The 16017-nt window shown below is 52.5% G+C and overlaps 2 protein-coding genes across 4 annotated transcripts; one reads left to right on the forward strand and one right to left on the reverse strand.

Annotated features, from left to right (window-relative positions):
- The first annotated feature begins 5838 nt into the window (after window positions 1-5838).
- SQSTM1 (sequestosome 1) lies at window positions 5839-10485 on the forward strand. Of its 2 annotated transcripts, none has more exons than XM_014597657.3 (8): window positions 5839-6121; window positions 6233-6328; window positions 7334-7551; window positions 7707-7863; window positions 8150-8239; window positions 8782-9026; window positions 9350-9563; window positions 10164-10485. In XM_014597657.3, exons 1-8 carry the CDS (start codon window positions 5926-5928, stop codon window positions 10319-10321), a joined length of 1374 nt encoding a protein of 457 aa, XP_014453143.2. In that variant the 5' UTR covers window positions 5839-5925; the 3' UTR covers window positions 10322-10485. The 2 variants fall into 2 exon arrangements, with proteins under 2 accessions (XP_014453143.2, XP_014453144.2); XM_014597658.3 differs by having other exon boundaries at window positions 9350-9437.
- Window positions 10486-11684: 1199 nt separating this feature from the next.
- Window positions 11685-15344, reverse strand: MRNIP (MRN complex interacting protein). Of its 2 annotated transcripts, none has more exons than XM_059712909.1 (7): window positions 15226-15344; window positions 15084-15143; window positions 14889-14986; window positions 14236-14305; window positions 13809-13951; window positions 13456-13549; window positions 11685-12909 (listed from the first exon to the last, which is right to left on the reverse strand). In XM_059712909.1, the coding sequence occupies exons 1-7, from the start codon at window positions 15283-15285 to the stop codon at window positions 12238-12240; spliced, it is 1197 nt and encodes a 398-aa protein (XP_059568892.1). In that variant the 5' UTR covers window positions 15286-15344; the 3' UTR covers window positions 11685-12237. The 2 variants fall into 2 exon arrangements, with proteins under 2 accessions (XP_059568892.1, XP_059568893.1); XM_059712910.1 differs by having other exon boundaries at window positions 15235-15343.
- Window positions 15345-16017: the final 673 nt, after the last annotated feature.

Here is a 16017-nt window from a genome sequence, read left to right on the forward strand (position 1 = left end):
TTGATGCCTACAAAATCAGATGGATTGCATATTGGCTGAAGGGTCATATTCAGAGGGTAGTGGTGGACCTGAAGGGAAGTGGGCAGTGGAGTCCCACAGGGCTCAGTCCTCGGGCCCACACTGTTCGATTTCTTTATTAGTGACTTGGATGATGGGGTGAAAAGCAGAGTTTAAATTTGCTGATGATACCAAGATTTGGGGTGAGGTGGGCACGCTAGAAGGGAAGGACAGGTTACAGCAGGACCTGGACAGGTTACAGGGGTGGACTAATGAAAATAGGATGGGTTTCAATACTGACAAGTGCAGGGTGCTGCACTTGGGCAGTGGGAACCAGCAGCACACTTATAAGCTGGGAAACTCCCTTCTTGAGAGCACAGAGGCAGAAAGAGATCTTGGAGTCATTATTGACTCCAAGATGAAGATAGGCCAACAATGTGAGGTCACAGTCAGTAGTGCTAACCGTACCTTGTCATGCATCCACAGATGCATCTCAAGCAGGGCCAAGGAGGTGATCCTCCCCCTCTACACGACACTGGTTAGGCCGCAGTTGGAGTACTGTGTCCAGTTCTGGGCGTCGCACTTCAGGAGTGATGTGGACAGCGTGGAGAGGGTCCAGAGGAGGCCACCCACATGATCAGGGGCCAGCAGGGCAGGCCCTACGAGGAGAGGCGACGGGACCTGAACCTGTTCAGCGTCCACAAGAGAAGGCTGAGGGGGGACCTGATGGCTGTCTATAAACTCACTAGGGGGGACCAGCGGGGTTTGGGAGAGACCTTGTTCCCCTGACCGCCCCCCCGGAGTAACAAGGAATAATGGCCATAAGTTGTTGGAGAGTAGGTTTAGACTAGACATCCGAAGGCACTACAGTCAGGGCGGCTAGGATCTGGAACCAACTTCCAAGGGAAGTGGTGCTGGCTCCTACCCTGGGGGTCTTTAAGAGGAGGCTTGACATCTACCTGGCTGGGGTCATATGAGCCTGTTTTTTCCCTCCTGCTGAGGCAGGGCGTCGGACCTAATGATCTACAAGGTCCCTTCCAACCCTACTTCTCTGAATCTATGAAGCCTGCAATGTTACGGCCAACACTGGAATCACAGAAGTACCATTTTTATCACCGTTCTGTCCAGTCCAAAGGCAGATTGTTCCCCGAAAGATTACTGGTAAATCTAAGCCAACGCTTATATGTCAGATATACAATCTGACCATGTATGAAAGCTTTTGCAGTCATATAGGTAAACCTCCACATGAAATGGCTGGGTAGAACAAGATGGATTATAGAAAAAAAGCACAGTTTAATACCAATAAATGAAGCTCCCTAACATCCGTCTATTTTTCTGAAACGTTCCCTTGTTCTCTGCAAACATGAAAACAGCTCATCAGGTTCGAGTGATTCTCAGCGATGTGAACGTGGAGAAGTCTCGTGTGGATTCAGTACCATCTTCAGGAAAGGTCTTCACTAACACACTGCAGCTCCTGTGACGCAATGATAGAAGGGGAGCGATGGGAAAAGCTCCTGAGACTCTGGGGGAGAAAGGAAAGTGCTCATGGGATATAGGTGAGTCAGAACAATGAAGTAGGCAAAAAGCAGGGGCCCTTTGAGGGGGTTGTGGATGACAAACAGGGCCAGCTTGCTTTTGTTGCAATATTTTAATTAGGAAGGAGCAGGACGCCATCAACAGCAAACCTAGCATGACTCAGCACACAGCAGGCAGGAGCGGGGAAACCCCGCATGGTTTCTGGTCCCCTTCCCTGCTCACTCCTGTTCAAGTTCTCACTGCTCACATTTTGAAGCTTTTCACTACGTGCCCCTCCCGATCTTGGTGGGTGCGTAAAGGAGTCAGGGGCAAAAGTGTTCAGGGCATCTGTGGAACGTGAGAGAAAGCCTCCAGCCCCTAAACCAAGGGCAGGCAATTATTTTGGGTGGAGGCCCGCTTACTGAGTTTCGGCAAGCCATCGAGGGCTGCATGACGGGCAGCCAGGGGCAGATAAATATTAATTTTCTAAATTTTTTAGGGGCCCCGCGGGCCAGATAGAATGGCCTGGTGGGCCGCATCTGGCCACCGGGGCCACATTTTGCCCACCCCTGCCCTAAACAAATCTGCAGGGAACAAGCACCCTCTCTGCACCACCTGGCTAAAGGTTAGTAATAGCCCAAAACAGTTGATGTTGGAGGGCAGTTTGGTGCCTGTAAAAAAACCTGGATGTTTTAAGACCATTTCCTAGCAGATAAGAGCCCAGTTTACAACTGGCCCCTTACACAGCCTCAGGATAGCGGCAAAAGAAGGAAGATACATGCAGAAGGAACTAGAGTGACCTTGTCAGGGAGACCTGGGCAGAGAGGCCCGTGCTATCCATGCTGCCTCTATGCTATGGATAAATAGAAGACAAGTCTATTAGCCATGACAAGCCAGCAATTTTCATCAGTCCCAAATTTGACAGAGGGGAAAAATGGAAAGACTGACGAACTTGTCCCTACTTCCCCCCCACAGTGTTTTCAATGTCTAGCGCTGTTAGCACCGTACATGTGTTTACAAACCTGGCCAAAGGTTCAATGACAAACATCCCACCATTTTCCTGCTCATGTGTTTAAACATTAACTCATTGCTTCAAGTGGGATCATGGACGTAAACCAGTAATATCAGCCAACGTAGGCTACTTTAAACAAAAAGCAAGTCATTCAGACTACTCTAAAAATAAATATTCTTCAGCTAAAAATATGGCATTGGGATTTGAAAATGACAGCTTTTATTTTCAAACACTAAATTGATTTACCTGGAAAGCGGATATATTTTGCAGTCTGAAAAGACATTTTTAAATATTTCCCCATCTAAAAGACAGAGCGAGAGAGATCAGATCTTTTAATTTAAAAAACCATTTAATTAATGACAAGGCCTCTCAAGCTTCTCCATTATCACAGGTTAAGAATGATATCACTAAAATTCAGGGCAGTGGGCCTCCAAAATGAAAGGAAATTAACATTGACCTGATACTAATTGATTTGTCTTTATGTAATTTTACTTGGAAGGTACAGACAGCATCTTCTGCCAGCTGGACTCTTGTCTGACCAGATTAAGAATCCTGTCAACTGTGTCTGATCTGAGAATAGTGCTGCCAACAATCCTGGAAAGTCCCCAAAACGTCATCCTTAATGTCACTGATGTTTATGCTAGCATCTATTTTTAAACCTCCAAATTCAGGCTCAGGAGAGATTGTTAGCTAAGGAATTATTCTAAGCTCATGTAGCATACAAGCCGGCAGGGGATGCTGGATACATGGTTGGATTGCTAACCCACCCTAAAGTTTGCAGTGCCATGTCTTTGCAAGCGTTACCCTATGTAGTGAGATGAAAGCTAATGCCAGTGTACCAGCACTATAATAACATCTGTTTGCCACGTAGACATACCCTTGGAAAGCGTGTATTAAACAAATGGAGAGGTCTTGTTAATTAACATACTCATCTTTTGGATTTCATAAAGCAGACTGGATTTTGGAGGCCCTCCCAACCAGCCGTCCTGACTAATATTGCCTTGTGACCTGATGGGAGCAGTGTAACCGTGTCAGTGCTAAAGGATGCTGGATGCTGTGCTTACGGCAGAACGGAGGTACAGATGTGACCATCTCTGTGACAAGGGCCCTGGGGTATCGTGCTGTAGCACAGCACTCGTGTCTCCATGCTGGAGGCTTGTGGCTGCCGTGTTGCTAAAAAAAAGACGTATCAATAATAGACTCAGTCCTCGGTGTAGGAGGCTCCTGGACGAGGGACAGATGTTGCTGCATTCCACTAATGGGGCTTAATGTTGCTGACAAGCCCCGGATAGCAGAACCGACTGCCAGCTGCTGGAGAGTGCTGCAGACTTGATAAGTCACTCCCAGGTGAAGTGAATCATATTTCCATAACACGAAGTGCTGGAAACAAGTATGTCAACAGTCACGCCTACACGGCCCTGTCTTGTGGTAGAGCTGTCTGTGGACAGCAAACACCCTTGCTTTTTTTCTTCTTCTTTTTTCTAAACACTCAAACCTATGAATTCTTCCATGCTAACGGGTTGGGTTTTTCTCAGTATGCAGGGAAATGGGACATGGAGTGAAGAAGTCCTTTAAGAGCAGGATTAAGCCAACAGGAAGCTGCTGGCCTTCACTGGAGAGAGGAAAAATAATTTGGGAGCTGGAAGGAAAGAGAGGAAGAAAGAGGGGAGGAAAACAGAGTGGTGAACACACAAGGGAGTGCCGGGATGAAAAGGCAGCGGGAGGCAGAGCATATGAACGCTGTGCTCAGTCCTGGTTTCCAAGTCTTGCAAGCTGCTGCAGGATGCAGAGGGGCTGGGGGAGGGGCAGGATCCAGCACACGGCAGCCCCTGCCAGGGCGGATCCAGGGGCGCACCGCTGCACCTGCACCCCTTTCACTTCTGCTCCACCCAAAGTTTCAAACCAAGTACCTGGCCGTGGCACCAGCATTTCTAGTCCGGCAGTTGTCTTCATGGCTCCTTGTCACCTACCTGATCCCTTCCGAACTCTCCAGTCCTCAGGCCTTAACGACCCCTCTCCCCTTCCCAGTGCCCTCATGAACCAGCTATCTGCCCTGCTCCCCGGCACCCAGCTTTGACCTTGCAGCCCCGCAGGCTGGCTTTTAACACCTGCCAGGGCCCTTCCCCTTGCTCCAGCACAGCCCTTGAACTCCAGATTGATTCTGAACGGGACATAAGTGAGGGCCGCGTGGGGCGGCGAGGCAGGAGACAAGAACGGGACACAAGTGGGGACCGCGTGGGGCAGCGAGGCAGGAGACAAGAACGGGACACAAGTGGGGGCCGCGTGGGGCGGCGAGGCAGGAGACAACGGGACACAAGTGGGGGCCGCGTGGGGCGGCGAGGCAGGAGACAACGGGACACAAGTGGGGACCGCGTGGGACGGCGAGGCAGGAGACAACGGGACACAAGTGGGGGCCACGTGGGGCGGCGAGGCAAGAGACAAGAATGGGACACAAGTGGGGGCCGCGTGGGGCGGCGAGGCAGGAGACAACGGGACACAAGTGGGGGCCACGTGGGGCGGCGAGGCAAGAGACAAGAATGGGACACAAGTGGGGGCCACGTGGCGCGGCAAGGCAGGAGACAACGGGACACAAGTGGGGGCCACGTGGGGCGGTGAGGCAGGAGACAACGGGACACAAGTGGGGGCCACGTGGGGCGGCGAGGCAAGAGACAAGAACGGGACACAAGTGGGGGCCACGTGGGGCGGCGAGGCAAGAGACAAGAACGGGACACAAGTGGGGGCCACGTGGGGCGGCGAGGCAAGAGACAAGAATGGGACACAAGTGGGGGCCGCGTGGGGCGGCGAGGCAGGAGACAACGGGACACAAGTGGGGGCCGTTTGCCCCTCACCCTGTGCGCCCCTTTGGCGAAATTCTCCAGCTGCCCCCAGCACCGGCATGAGGCGTAGGGTGGCCATTGTAGAGGACAGTCCGGTTGCCTTCTGCTGATGTGAATCTGTCCGCCTGTATGCACTGGGAGGTGTGGAGGGGCACGTGCCCCCCCCAGAGAGGCTCTGCCCGTGCTGGCAGTGGTGCCCGCGGGCAGATGGTGACTGCTCCACCATGGCCGGGGCACGCGCGGCCCGTGCCTTTGTGCGCTGTTTCCCTGTCGCAGAGCCCCGGCCCCGGCCCCGGCCCCGGCCCCGGCCCCCCGCGCCCAGGCTGGGACCCGGCGAAGCCACCCCGCCCGGCCGCTCCCCGCTACTGCCCCCGGGCGGGCGGGCGGTGCGGGGGCTGGCCCGAGGGGGCGTGGCCGCGCAGGCCCCGCCCCCGGCGCTATAAGGCGGCGCGGCGGCGGCCTGCCCGCAGTGTGCGCTGCTCGCGGCCGGCTCGGGGCGGGTGGTTACAGTCGGTGCTGCGGGGCCTTGTTGCTGCGCCACAGGCGGAGGCGGAGTTGGAGGCGATGGCGGCGGCGGCGGCGGCGGCGGCGGTGACGGTGAAGGCCTACCTGCTGGGCAAGGAGGAGGCGGTGCGCGAGATCCGGCGCCTGGCCCTGCGCCCCCCGCTGCGCTACCAGCCGCTGCGCGACCGCCTGGCCGAGCTCTTCCCCGTGCTGCTGCGGCCCGGCGCCGGCGCGGCCTGCCGCCTGCACTACCGCGGTGCGTGAGTGACCCCTCGCGCCGGGCCGGGCCGGGCCGGGGAGGGCCGGGGGCCCGGGCGGAGGGGCCTGGCCGCCCGCGGGGGTCGCTCACTGGGTTTCTCTCTCGCAGATGAGGACGGGGACATGATCGCCTTCTCCAGCGACGAGGAGCTGGAGCTGGCCTGGCCCTACGTGAAGGACGGCATCTTCCGCGTCTACATTAAAGGTAACTTCTTTTTCCCCCCCTCTTCTCGAGAGAAGCCTGGAAACATAGGGCGTGTCGTGGGCGCGCCGGATGCAGCCGGACCCCGACTCAGTCAGCGCGGGGCTGCCCATGTGCCTCCTCTTCCCGCGAACAACTGCCGGGCGACGGTGGATCCAGACGCTTGGCAGGTGTCGTGGCTGTGGAGGCTGCAGCCTCCGGGCACGGCTCGGTGGGGCTGGACGGTAGATCTAGCGCGGCGATTTGAGACGCGCGGGAGCCTCAAAGGGGGAGCGAGACTTGCCTCTTTCGGGAGGGAACAAATACCTCGCCAGGGGAAAGCAGTGTCATTTGGAAATGTGAAGCCCCAAAAACTTTTTGGGCCCCTTAAGTCCAGAAAACTGAAAAAAAGAAACAAAACCGAGTTTAGCTTTCTGCAAAAGTAAATGGAGAACCTCCTCCCAGTTGAGCGCTGTCTTCAAACTATGGTTAATAATAATACTGATTATTATTTCATGTTTCTCTGGATAATAATATAACTCTGATGTTCACCTATTTCAGAGAGAGAAACCTTGGGGGCACGTAATCTGCTAAAATTAGATTGTTTAGCAGTGCTAGAAACTAGCAATACAAGTAATACCCATACAAGCTAGCGGGGCAAGGGCAGCTTCTTCCTCAGTGCAGCGTGGACCGTGTCCAGTGACACAATCCTGTCCAAAAAAGTGTCTCCACAAGGAGGATGTACGCTTTCTTGACTTAGTCTTTCTGGCTTTGTTTCATGTTGCCCTCTTCAGCGTTGCGTTTCTTCCCCAGCTCTGTGCTTGCTGCTGGCTGGTCCCCAGATACCCGAGCATTGTTGAGGGCGTGCGTAATGCAAATGACCCATAAGCTGGCATCGTGGACACATTCGGCTCGTGTGGTCCGTGTACTAATGAACTCCAAATGTAGAAAGCTTTGCTGAGTCTTGTTTCCTAAAGGCTTAAAATAACCTGGCAGCTTCCTTGTAACGTAGAAACTCTCACTCTTTAGAGAAAAAGGAGTGCAGGCGTGAACATCGCCCACAGTGCAGCCAGGAGCAGCCCCCAAATGTGGTGCATCCCAACGTCATCTGCGATGGCTGCGAGGGACCGGTGGTGGGCGCTAGGTTCAAGTGCACTGTCTGTCCAGACTATGACCTGTGCAGCACCTGTGAGGGAAAAGGCCTCCATAAGGAGCACAACATGGTCATGTTCCAGAGTCCGTTTGAGGTGAGCAGTGTTTCTGCTGTGGAGAGGGACTGGTGCAGGGGGTGTCCAGAGGAGTTTGCAATTCCAGATACTGCATGTAGTTGCATGCTGTTGTGTGACTTGTGTCCAGGATGTAATCCAAGTATGGGGTCAAATGACACTGCAACTTCTTTCAGTGGTTCCCACGAGGTCGCTGGCTACGTAAGATGAGGCACGGTGCTCCTCCCTTTGCCTGGATGCATAGCTGGGGGTATCCAACTCCTTCAGCTCCGTGCCAGAACTCTGGGCAGGAGCAAGCCAGTACGGCACCGGAAAATCCAGCCCCTGAGCAAGGTAAGAAGGGAATGCTCTGCTGAATGAAGTGCTCGGACTAGTAAAGGTTTGATAAGTTGTTGCTGCTGTGGAGTGGGCTGGAGTCTGTGTTGGATGGGAGTGGGGAGGAAGCGCTAGGTCTCCATTTCGAATGCAAACCTGCTTGAATTGCACTTCCCTTGGATGGTGGGTGGAATGGGTTGTCTAAGCCTGCCAAGACCCGGCTTTTTCATTCCCTTGAGGAAAGTGTGCGTTTGGCACCTACCTGCTGTCTTGCATTAACAGAAGTTGTTTTTTTTGTTTTTAGAGCCCTCTACTAACAGCCAGCCTCAGGACCCCAATGTCACCTTCCTAAAGAATGTCGGGGAGAGTGTTGCAGCCTTTCTGAGTCCCCTGGGTAAGTGACTTTTTTTAACTCGCAGTTCTCAAATCCAGTGTTGGGGCTTGCTCCTATCTTGTACCAAGAGGAACAGTGGCATGCCTCTGCTCTAGAAGACATCCGAGCCATTTCTGGCTCCAGTCTCCCCATAAGGACCCAAGGGTGTCCTTTCTTGCAGAAGTATACTACACAGTGGTAAAATGATAGCATTTAACTGGGAAGAACCTTGAGCTAACTAGGTGACTTAAGGCTGCATCTAACTCCTGTGTTAGTGCATGTAACAGCTGCTTGCTCATCCTTTTAAATGAGAATGGAGAGCAGCTTTTTCCTGGCACAGGAATGGCTGGCATGTGCTTCACTTAACATAAAAGCACACTGAAAGCTTTCTTTTTTAAATTTTTAAATCCCCTGCAGATGAGAAATGTCAAACAAAATGATAACTTGCTGTTTGAGTTCAGAATAACTAGATTCCAATGAATGTGCTATCTTTCAGGGGACTTCCAAGTCTGTAGCTTGTATGCTAACTTACTGATTGCTTTTCCCTCTGCCTGGTTTCTTAGGCATTGAGGTAGATATTGATGTGGAACACGGAGGACAAAGAAGCAAAGTGACCCCCACCTGCCCTAGCTCCAAGAAGAGTGATGCTGACTCTGCGGGCAGTCCCACTACTCAGAACAGCCAGACCAAACAGGAAGGGAGCAGCACAGAACCTGCCCCAGAAAACAGTGCTATTGCAGAGCAGATGCAGGAGATGGTGATCGACTCTCCTCTGGCACAGATGGAAGACAGCAGCTTCCAGTCTCAGGTATAAGAACTGAAGGTGGGTTCAATCCTGTAGGTGTGAGAGATGTCTAGCCAACTCTTGCCATTGCAAACTAAGTGGCATTACAATGGATACTCTTACTAGCAGGCCATTATTCATACTCTCCTGCTTGGAATGCTTCAAGGCACAAAACTCACTTGTCTGAGTAGCTGCTGGTTTGTTTTTTGTCTCTTTTTAACATTCAGTCCTACAGACTTCAAGTAAAGGAAAGTGATAAACTTTTCTGCAGAAGCCTTGGATAACAGCAGAATCTCTTCTGCCATGAAGAACTCTGCAACATGGGCTAATTCCCTCTTTCTTTACAGTCCTTAGAACAGAGCGATTCCAGTAGCAACTCAGCAGTTGATGAGGACTGGACCCACTTATCTTCAAAAGAAGTAGATCCCTCAACAGGTGAGCTGCAATCTCTACAAATGCCAGAGACAGATGGTCCCAGCTCTCTGGACCCATCTCAGGCTCCCCCTACATCAGGGCCTACTGGATTGAGAGAGGCTGCACTGTACCCACATCTCCCACCAGGTAAGCAGGTCAGGAGTGAGAGTTAGTTGCCTACTGTCATACCCCCTTGAAATTCATTTAGGTTGCTTGTATGAAAACCTCTGGTCTTGAACTTCCCTGGCCACTAGTCAACCCATGCAACACAAAACTGCAGGAGAGAGCATTAGTTGCAGATGGGATGCTTGGAGGGGTGGTGGAAATCTGGGTCACCTGAGAACAGCTAACACCTGCTCAGCCACTGGGGTAATGGGAGCTAACAGCAGGAGGGAGATTACCAAAGCTGCCAGCTACTCTAACTAAAAAGGAACTATTTACCCCTTCTGTTTTGAAAAATGTAGTAACTTATCTGTAATGGAAGGGAGCACTTTAGACTAATGAGGCTGTTTCAATACCTGCTTTCAGTTGATAGTAATGTGATGGCTTCATTTCCAAAGCTCCAGTTGTAGGAAGCATAAGAGCAGGAGAAGGGTGGAGAGAACATGTCTTTGATATCCCTTCCATTTAACTTGCTAGATGGCTGATTTTAATGACTTTACTGCACAAGTTCTGAGGGATCCCTCCCTCCTCTGCTGATTTTTAAACTGCAATCATAACCCCCTTTGCACTCTGTTTGACTAACAGAAGCAGATCCTCGCCTGATAGAATCTCTGTCCCAAATGCTGTCCATGGGCTTCTCAGACGAGGGGGGATGGCTCAGTCGTCTCCTGCAGGCAAAGAACTGCGACATCGGGGCGGCATTGGATGCCATCCAGTATTCCAAGCAACCACCGCACTCTTAACACTTGCTATGTAATCTAAAGTACTTACCTGCAGTCTACGAGAAGCTGAACTTGTATGACAGCTCAACCGTTGTTCTCCCTCTATCAAGGGTCTTGTATCTGTACTTGGTCTTTCTGTAAGTGCTCAGTAGAACAAATAAATATCACTTCCTGCCTTTAATTTACCACACTGTCCTAATACTTGTGTCTGTCTGGTATTTTACAATCTTGCTACTCAAACATGCAGAATTAGTAATGCATTACTGCTAACACACAAGAAACATGTCAAACTTAAGTCCTTATGTAGAATTTCTATCATGATGGGAAGGGGCTTTAGGTATGAGATACAGGCTTCCTCTTCTTTATGCTGTACATGCATTCCTGGAAAATGGCGCTTAACTTAACCTTGCATAAAGGGAACCCACTTTACAATATAACAAATAGGGATACATTCCAAGACCTTGCCTGTACTGAACCCCAGGCTGATTCCTACCACTTGGTTGCAAGACAATTTTGGTACTTGCCAACAGCACACAAGCACAGGGCACTATCATAATGGTGATGGCAACTACAGAAAACAGTTGTTGCAGACAACATGCAAGGAGCAGTGATTCACACAGGAGACGATATTTTGGTGTGTACCACTCCCACAATACACAGCACAAAGCAGCTGATTAGACTTCCACCACACCAATTGCATAAGAGTGAATTTACCTTGCATATAATGATTGTTTTGGTATAGAAAGGGTCATCACATAAGAGTGAATTTGCACACATAAAACCTGCTTAAAGCAGGGGAAAGCTGTATAGGAAGTGTCTGGTGGAAGGAGTCATGTCTAGCCTTAACCCCATATTATCTAGGACTTTAGTAATGAAAGAACTGTTATACATGGGCATCTTACTGGTAACTAATCTTCTGCACTAAAACGTGTTACAGGAGTGGGCAAAATGGTGGATCTGGCCCATTGCCAGACTCCATTTCCTGGCAACCCCCACAGCTCCCAGCACATCTTCATGGAGACCCCAGGATCACAGGGCAGGGTCAGCTGCAATCCACTCCTTGCCCATAGGACTCATGCTCATCATAGGGGCATGGGGGCAGTGGATTGTGGCTCTGCCCCAGCCTTACCCCATGTCACCATCCCAAGATCCTGGGGTTCTCCTAGCCCTGCTCTGGCAGTGGGTACAGGGCAGAAGGGTTGCATCCTATGGCAGCAGCCACAAGGAGTTGCCGCTGCTGGGAAATAGGAGTCCCATCACCAGCTGAATTTTGCCAGCCACTGATTCAGTAAACCTATGGGCTCTCATGGAGAAGCCACAGGCCTTGCCCTTTGCATAGCATCATCAGGCTCTTCTTGCTATAAAAGTAGTGGTAACAAGCCAGTGAGAAGTAAATGCTTTAATTCCTTCCTGAAGCATCTTTTCAGAGAGTACAAGGAATTACCAGAGAATATCTTGCTTGTGAAAAGAGGAGTCCAACAATAATTCCTTTAATAAGTTATGCACCAGCAAGTAACACAAGCGTGGGGGATGGGACTCTAGTCTCCAAAATTGCATCTTAATACATATCTAGGGTCACCAGACCAGAGCCCCTCCCAGGCAAACTCAGCCCACTCACCTTCAGAAAGAAAACACTTAAAAATACTGAGATTTGTAGAAATAGCAACAAATATAAACACAACTCAGCCCAGATCAAGGGAACAGCTTAACTTTTAGCCCTCCGACTTCCAGTAGAAAGTAAACTGCATGAAGACATCCCTTCCTCACACTGTTACAGTGAAGCACGAGTGACCAATTCTCAAGACATTAATATAACACTCTAGGGCTCTGCTCTTCCAGACTATTTTAATACACCTTAAACAAAAATAGTGGCTAGCAAACCCCCCAGTCAATCAGGGTGGTGAGGCAAGAAGGTCAAGGGTGGAGCCCAGAACTTCTCAAAGATCATCATCAAAGTCATCACCTGTGCAAAAGAGGCCATGATGTGGAGTGGTAAGAGGGTTAGACACCACATTACAGCTCACAAAAGACCCTGCAGAAGGTGCCACACAGGCCTTGGACAGTCTGCTGGCTGGCATCAGAGTACCGTCTACCATGCAAAGCCTTTCTTTGTTTCTCTCTGCAACAGCAGATCCTGCCCCCATCAGGTGATCTTCACATTTTCCACAGGTCATATCTCCAGCTGCGTCACTGCTGACGTTAAAAGCAGTTTGCACATGCTTGGTTGCTGTGGTGCTGTGCGGCTTTGAAGCACGTTGCTGAGCAGTGCATGTATTATTGGTGAAACAGTTTCTGATTTGAGCACCCGCATCTGGAGACAGAGACTCTTCTTCCCATTGTGCATATCCACCAGAGGTGGGGAAGTCTGCTGCAGTGGCTTTGAGTGGCTCTAACTTCTGGGCTGTAAGGGTTGCTTCATCTTTATCTTCAATGTAGTTACCAGCAGATGAGAGAAATGTTTTCCACTTAGAAGCAGTGATATGACATGACCTGACACTGGAACTTGCTGCCTCGGATACCAAAGGCCGACTGGGAACAGGAACCACAATACCATCACACAGGACATCTTCATGACCTTGTTCAGTCACCGCTACTGAAGTTTTCCTGCTCTGTAAACAGAAATTCAGGTGGGCTACGGCATCAGCTTGCACAGCCAAACTAAGTGATGCTGCTGCTGCACACAAAACTGACAACAAACAGGCGTGCAAAGTTGTAATCCTGTTGTTGAAACCTGTCTCACTGCTAATCTATGTCGCTCCACTCAAGGCAGAAGTGAGGCTGGCACAGTCGTTATTCCTACACATGAATGAGGGCAGCAGCCAGGAAGCACAACTGCAATGGCTAGGTCTGCTATCCCAGGAAGCAGGGATAATAAAAATAATACATTTTCTTTTTTTCTCTGCCCCTGCCCTTATGATTTCCAGGGACAAAACCTTTTGCTAAAGAGGCTGATCAGACTTAACTGCTGTTTCACACAGTTGCACTATTAAATACAGAACAGAGACCAAGTTAAGCTGCATACAATCTTAATTATGCATATAAGGCATAACACTTGATATTTGAGTTGTCTGAGCAACCTTTGTACAAACACAGGTACAAGCAAGCCAAAAATAAAATCATTTACAGGTAAGGAAACATTTGCTGCAACTGGATACCTCAAAGGCTTTGACTTTCTTGGCCTGGTAGGTAAGCCCACAAGCTCTATTTTCCTCCTGGGCATCGCTGCTGTGGAAGCTGCTACTGTGTTTCCTGGCAGGGAGGGAGCAGTTCACAGAGGGGTTGGATTAACGCAGGTAGGAAGCTCAACCTAAATAAACTAGCAGATATTTTTAGAAGAGCGGATCTACTAGTAGGTGGGTTCTCACTCAGGCTGGTACAGATCGGTTACTGCAGCCTCCACTGGGTTCAGCAACCCCACCAGAAACACTTCCTAGTGCCAAGGCTGCCCATACAGAAAACCCCATCGATCAGAACAAAGTAAGGATTAAGGAAGAAATTATTTCAGCACCTTTGTTCTTGCACACAGTCCTGGTGGGAACGGAGCTGCGGTCTGTTTGGATGCAACTCCTCCTCTTCCTCCACATCTTCACCACCCTTATCCAGATACTTATTCCAGCGGCTGACAAAGGGCCTGACCTCCACCTTCTGCTCCTGAGGCACGGCAGAACGAGTCAGGACAGCAGCAGTAAGGCTTTCCTGTGCTGAGTCCCCCCAGAAATGCTCAGAGCCTAGACTTGCACCGCCTTCGGCAGGAATTGAGAGCGCTCGGTACCTCGAGGCCCTAAAGTGACCTCTATTAAGTTATCCTCATCAACGCGGAGCAGCAGGTACCCACGTACTGCCCCCTTTCCTCCAACACGCTGGAGCCTCCTTACTCATGCTCGGTGGTAGCTTTCTCCATTAGTTTCAAATACCGTTGTTGCATCGTCTCTTACCTGCCAGCCCGAACTGCCTTCAGGCTCAACCGCTGTGTATTTTTTGTCATCGACTGATTCTTCTACGCACCTAAAAGGAAAGGTTTAATCTGGGTTTTCCCGGGCGCTCGTGCGTCTCCCAAACGTTTCTCGACTCCCCTAACCGTAGGCACGAGCGACAGACCGCAGGAGGAGCAGCGCGCACGAACACAAGCCCACAAGAAAGCAGATGCCCACGGTAGAAATGGACAAGGCGCGTCTTCAAATGGTTCAGGAGGGGCCCCTTCCTCTCTCGCAACCGGAGCAGGAAGCGTGATTGAGACGTGGATACAGATGTGGTCACTTTGAACTGATCGCGGTTAAACCCTCTCCGTCGGCTGGGACGAAACGAGCCATCCCGGGAGCGCGGGGAGAACAGCAGCAGCAACGCGAGCTCAGAAAGCGCCCTCGCCACACGACAGCATCTAACGCAGACGCCCTTCATCCATTTCAGGCGCTCTCGGTAGACGATGGACTTCCACAACCGCGCTCCAACACGCCGGCAGCGCTGCCCGCGGACACGGCCCGGGCAGGGAAGCGAGCAGGCAGAGACTGGGGTTTGGAGATCCAGTTTGGAGCCCCCTCCCCCATAAAAAAATAATGCCCCTGGAGGGGCCGAGAAGGTCCCCACTCACCGCGCGGGGGCTCGCGCCGCCTGCTCCGCCTCCCCCCGCAGCCGGTTCAGCTTCTGCACGTGGCGCCGGCAGTCGGCGGCGCAGCCCCGGCCGTGGTCCTGCGGGGGAGAGCGGGGAGCGGGGGATGCGGGGCCGTCGCGGGGAGGCGGACCCCCGTCCCGGGCCCGATCCCGGCCCCGGCTCGGCCGCACTCACCCGCAGCAGCGCCTGCCGCTCGCCGCACACGGCGCAGCTCCAGCGCCGGCTCCGCTTCACCTGAGGGGAGCACGCGGGTGAGCTCCGGGCCCCTTCCCTTTCCCCGGGCCCGGCCCCGGCCCCGGCCCCGGCCCGCACCCACCTGCTGGACCTGGAAAGTGCGGCACGAGCAGCACCGCAGCACCTGGAAGCGCTCCGCCATGCTGCCCGTCGCTAGGGCCTGCCGCGCCTCCCGGCCCTGGCAACCGCCCCTTCCGGTCACGTGCTGTGCTCCCGCTTCCGAGGACTGGAGCGCCGCGCGGTGCACCACGGGTGTCGAGGGAAACCCGCCCCCTGGCGCCTGGCGGAGGGAGCGCAGCCCGCGGGGCCGGGGTGGGGATTCCTCCCCTCGACCTGCAGGCACCCGGCTCTGAGCTGCAGGCACGCCAAGGAGGGCAGGACCTGCTGCACCACGGGGGAAACGCAGGGAAGCTCGAAGCCAGCGGTCCTCAGCCTTTTTCCTACTGGGACCCATTTGCAAAGACCCACCAGCCATGCTGGCCTCCCTCACTCCTGCCCTGCCGTCCCCTCGCCCTGACCCCACAAGCAGGGGTGCCAGCCTGGCCCCACTTTCCCCACTGCCCTGCTGCAGCTCGCGACCCTTTGCAATGTGCTTGCCCCACTTGCGGGTCACAACCCACGGGTTGAGAAACAGGGCTCTGCGCCTCCCGTAAAAAGGGAGGCCGCCGAGGACAGAACAGATTTCTAGGGATAAACTGCAAGAAAGCTGGGACGGGGGCGAGGTGGCAGGGGCACACGCAGGGAGCTGGAAGGGGACATGGAGCAGAGCACGCCAGCCAGCACTCAGCCCCTGAACGAACAAAGGGAGCCTATGGATGCTGACTAGCGAAACTCTGCCCAGAGGCATACGTGGACTTGCCTGGCTTGCCCCCCC

Source organism: Alligator mississippiensis, chromosome 9 (genome assembly GCF_030867095.1).
Source record: "Alligator mississippiensis isolate rAllMis1 chromosome 9, rAllMis1, whole genome shotgun sequence".
Classification (NCBI taxonomy): Eukaryota; Metazoa; Chordata; order Crocodylia; family Alligatoridae; genus Alligator; species Alligator mississippiensis.

Bases quoted from the DNA above. Each gene is read 5' to 3' on its own strand.
- SQSTM1 (XM_014597657.3), top strand. From the start codon at position 5,926: ATGGCGGCGGCGGCGGCGGCGGCGGCGGTGACGGTGAAGGCCTACCTG. The intron at 6,122-6,232 runs GTGCGTGAGTGA...TCTCTCTCGCAG, and splicing joins CTGCCGCCTGCACTACCGCG to ATGAGGACGGGGACATGATC. The intron at 9,564-10,163 runs GTAAGCAGGTCA...TTTGACTAACAG, and splicing joins GTACCCACATCTCCCACCAG to AAGCAGATCCTCGCCTGATA.
- MRNIP (XM_059712909.1), bottom strand. From the start codon at position 15,285: ATGGCGGAGCGCTTCCAGGTGCTGCGGTGCTGCTCGTGCCGCACTTTC. The intron at 15,144-15,225 runs GTGGGTGCGGGC...TGCTCCCCTCAG, and splicing joins GCACTTTCCAGGTCCAGCAG to GTGAAGCGGAGCCGGCGCTG. The intron at 14,306-14,888 runs GTGAGTGGGGAC...CTTTCCTTTTAG, and splicing joins GCGGCGCGAGCCCCCGCGCG to GTGCGTAGAAGAATCAGTCG.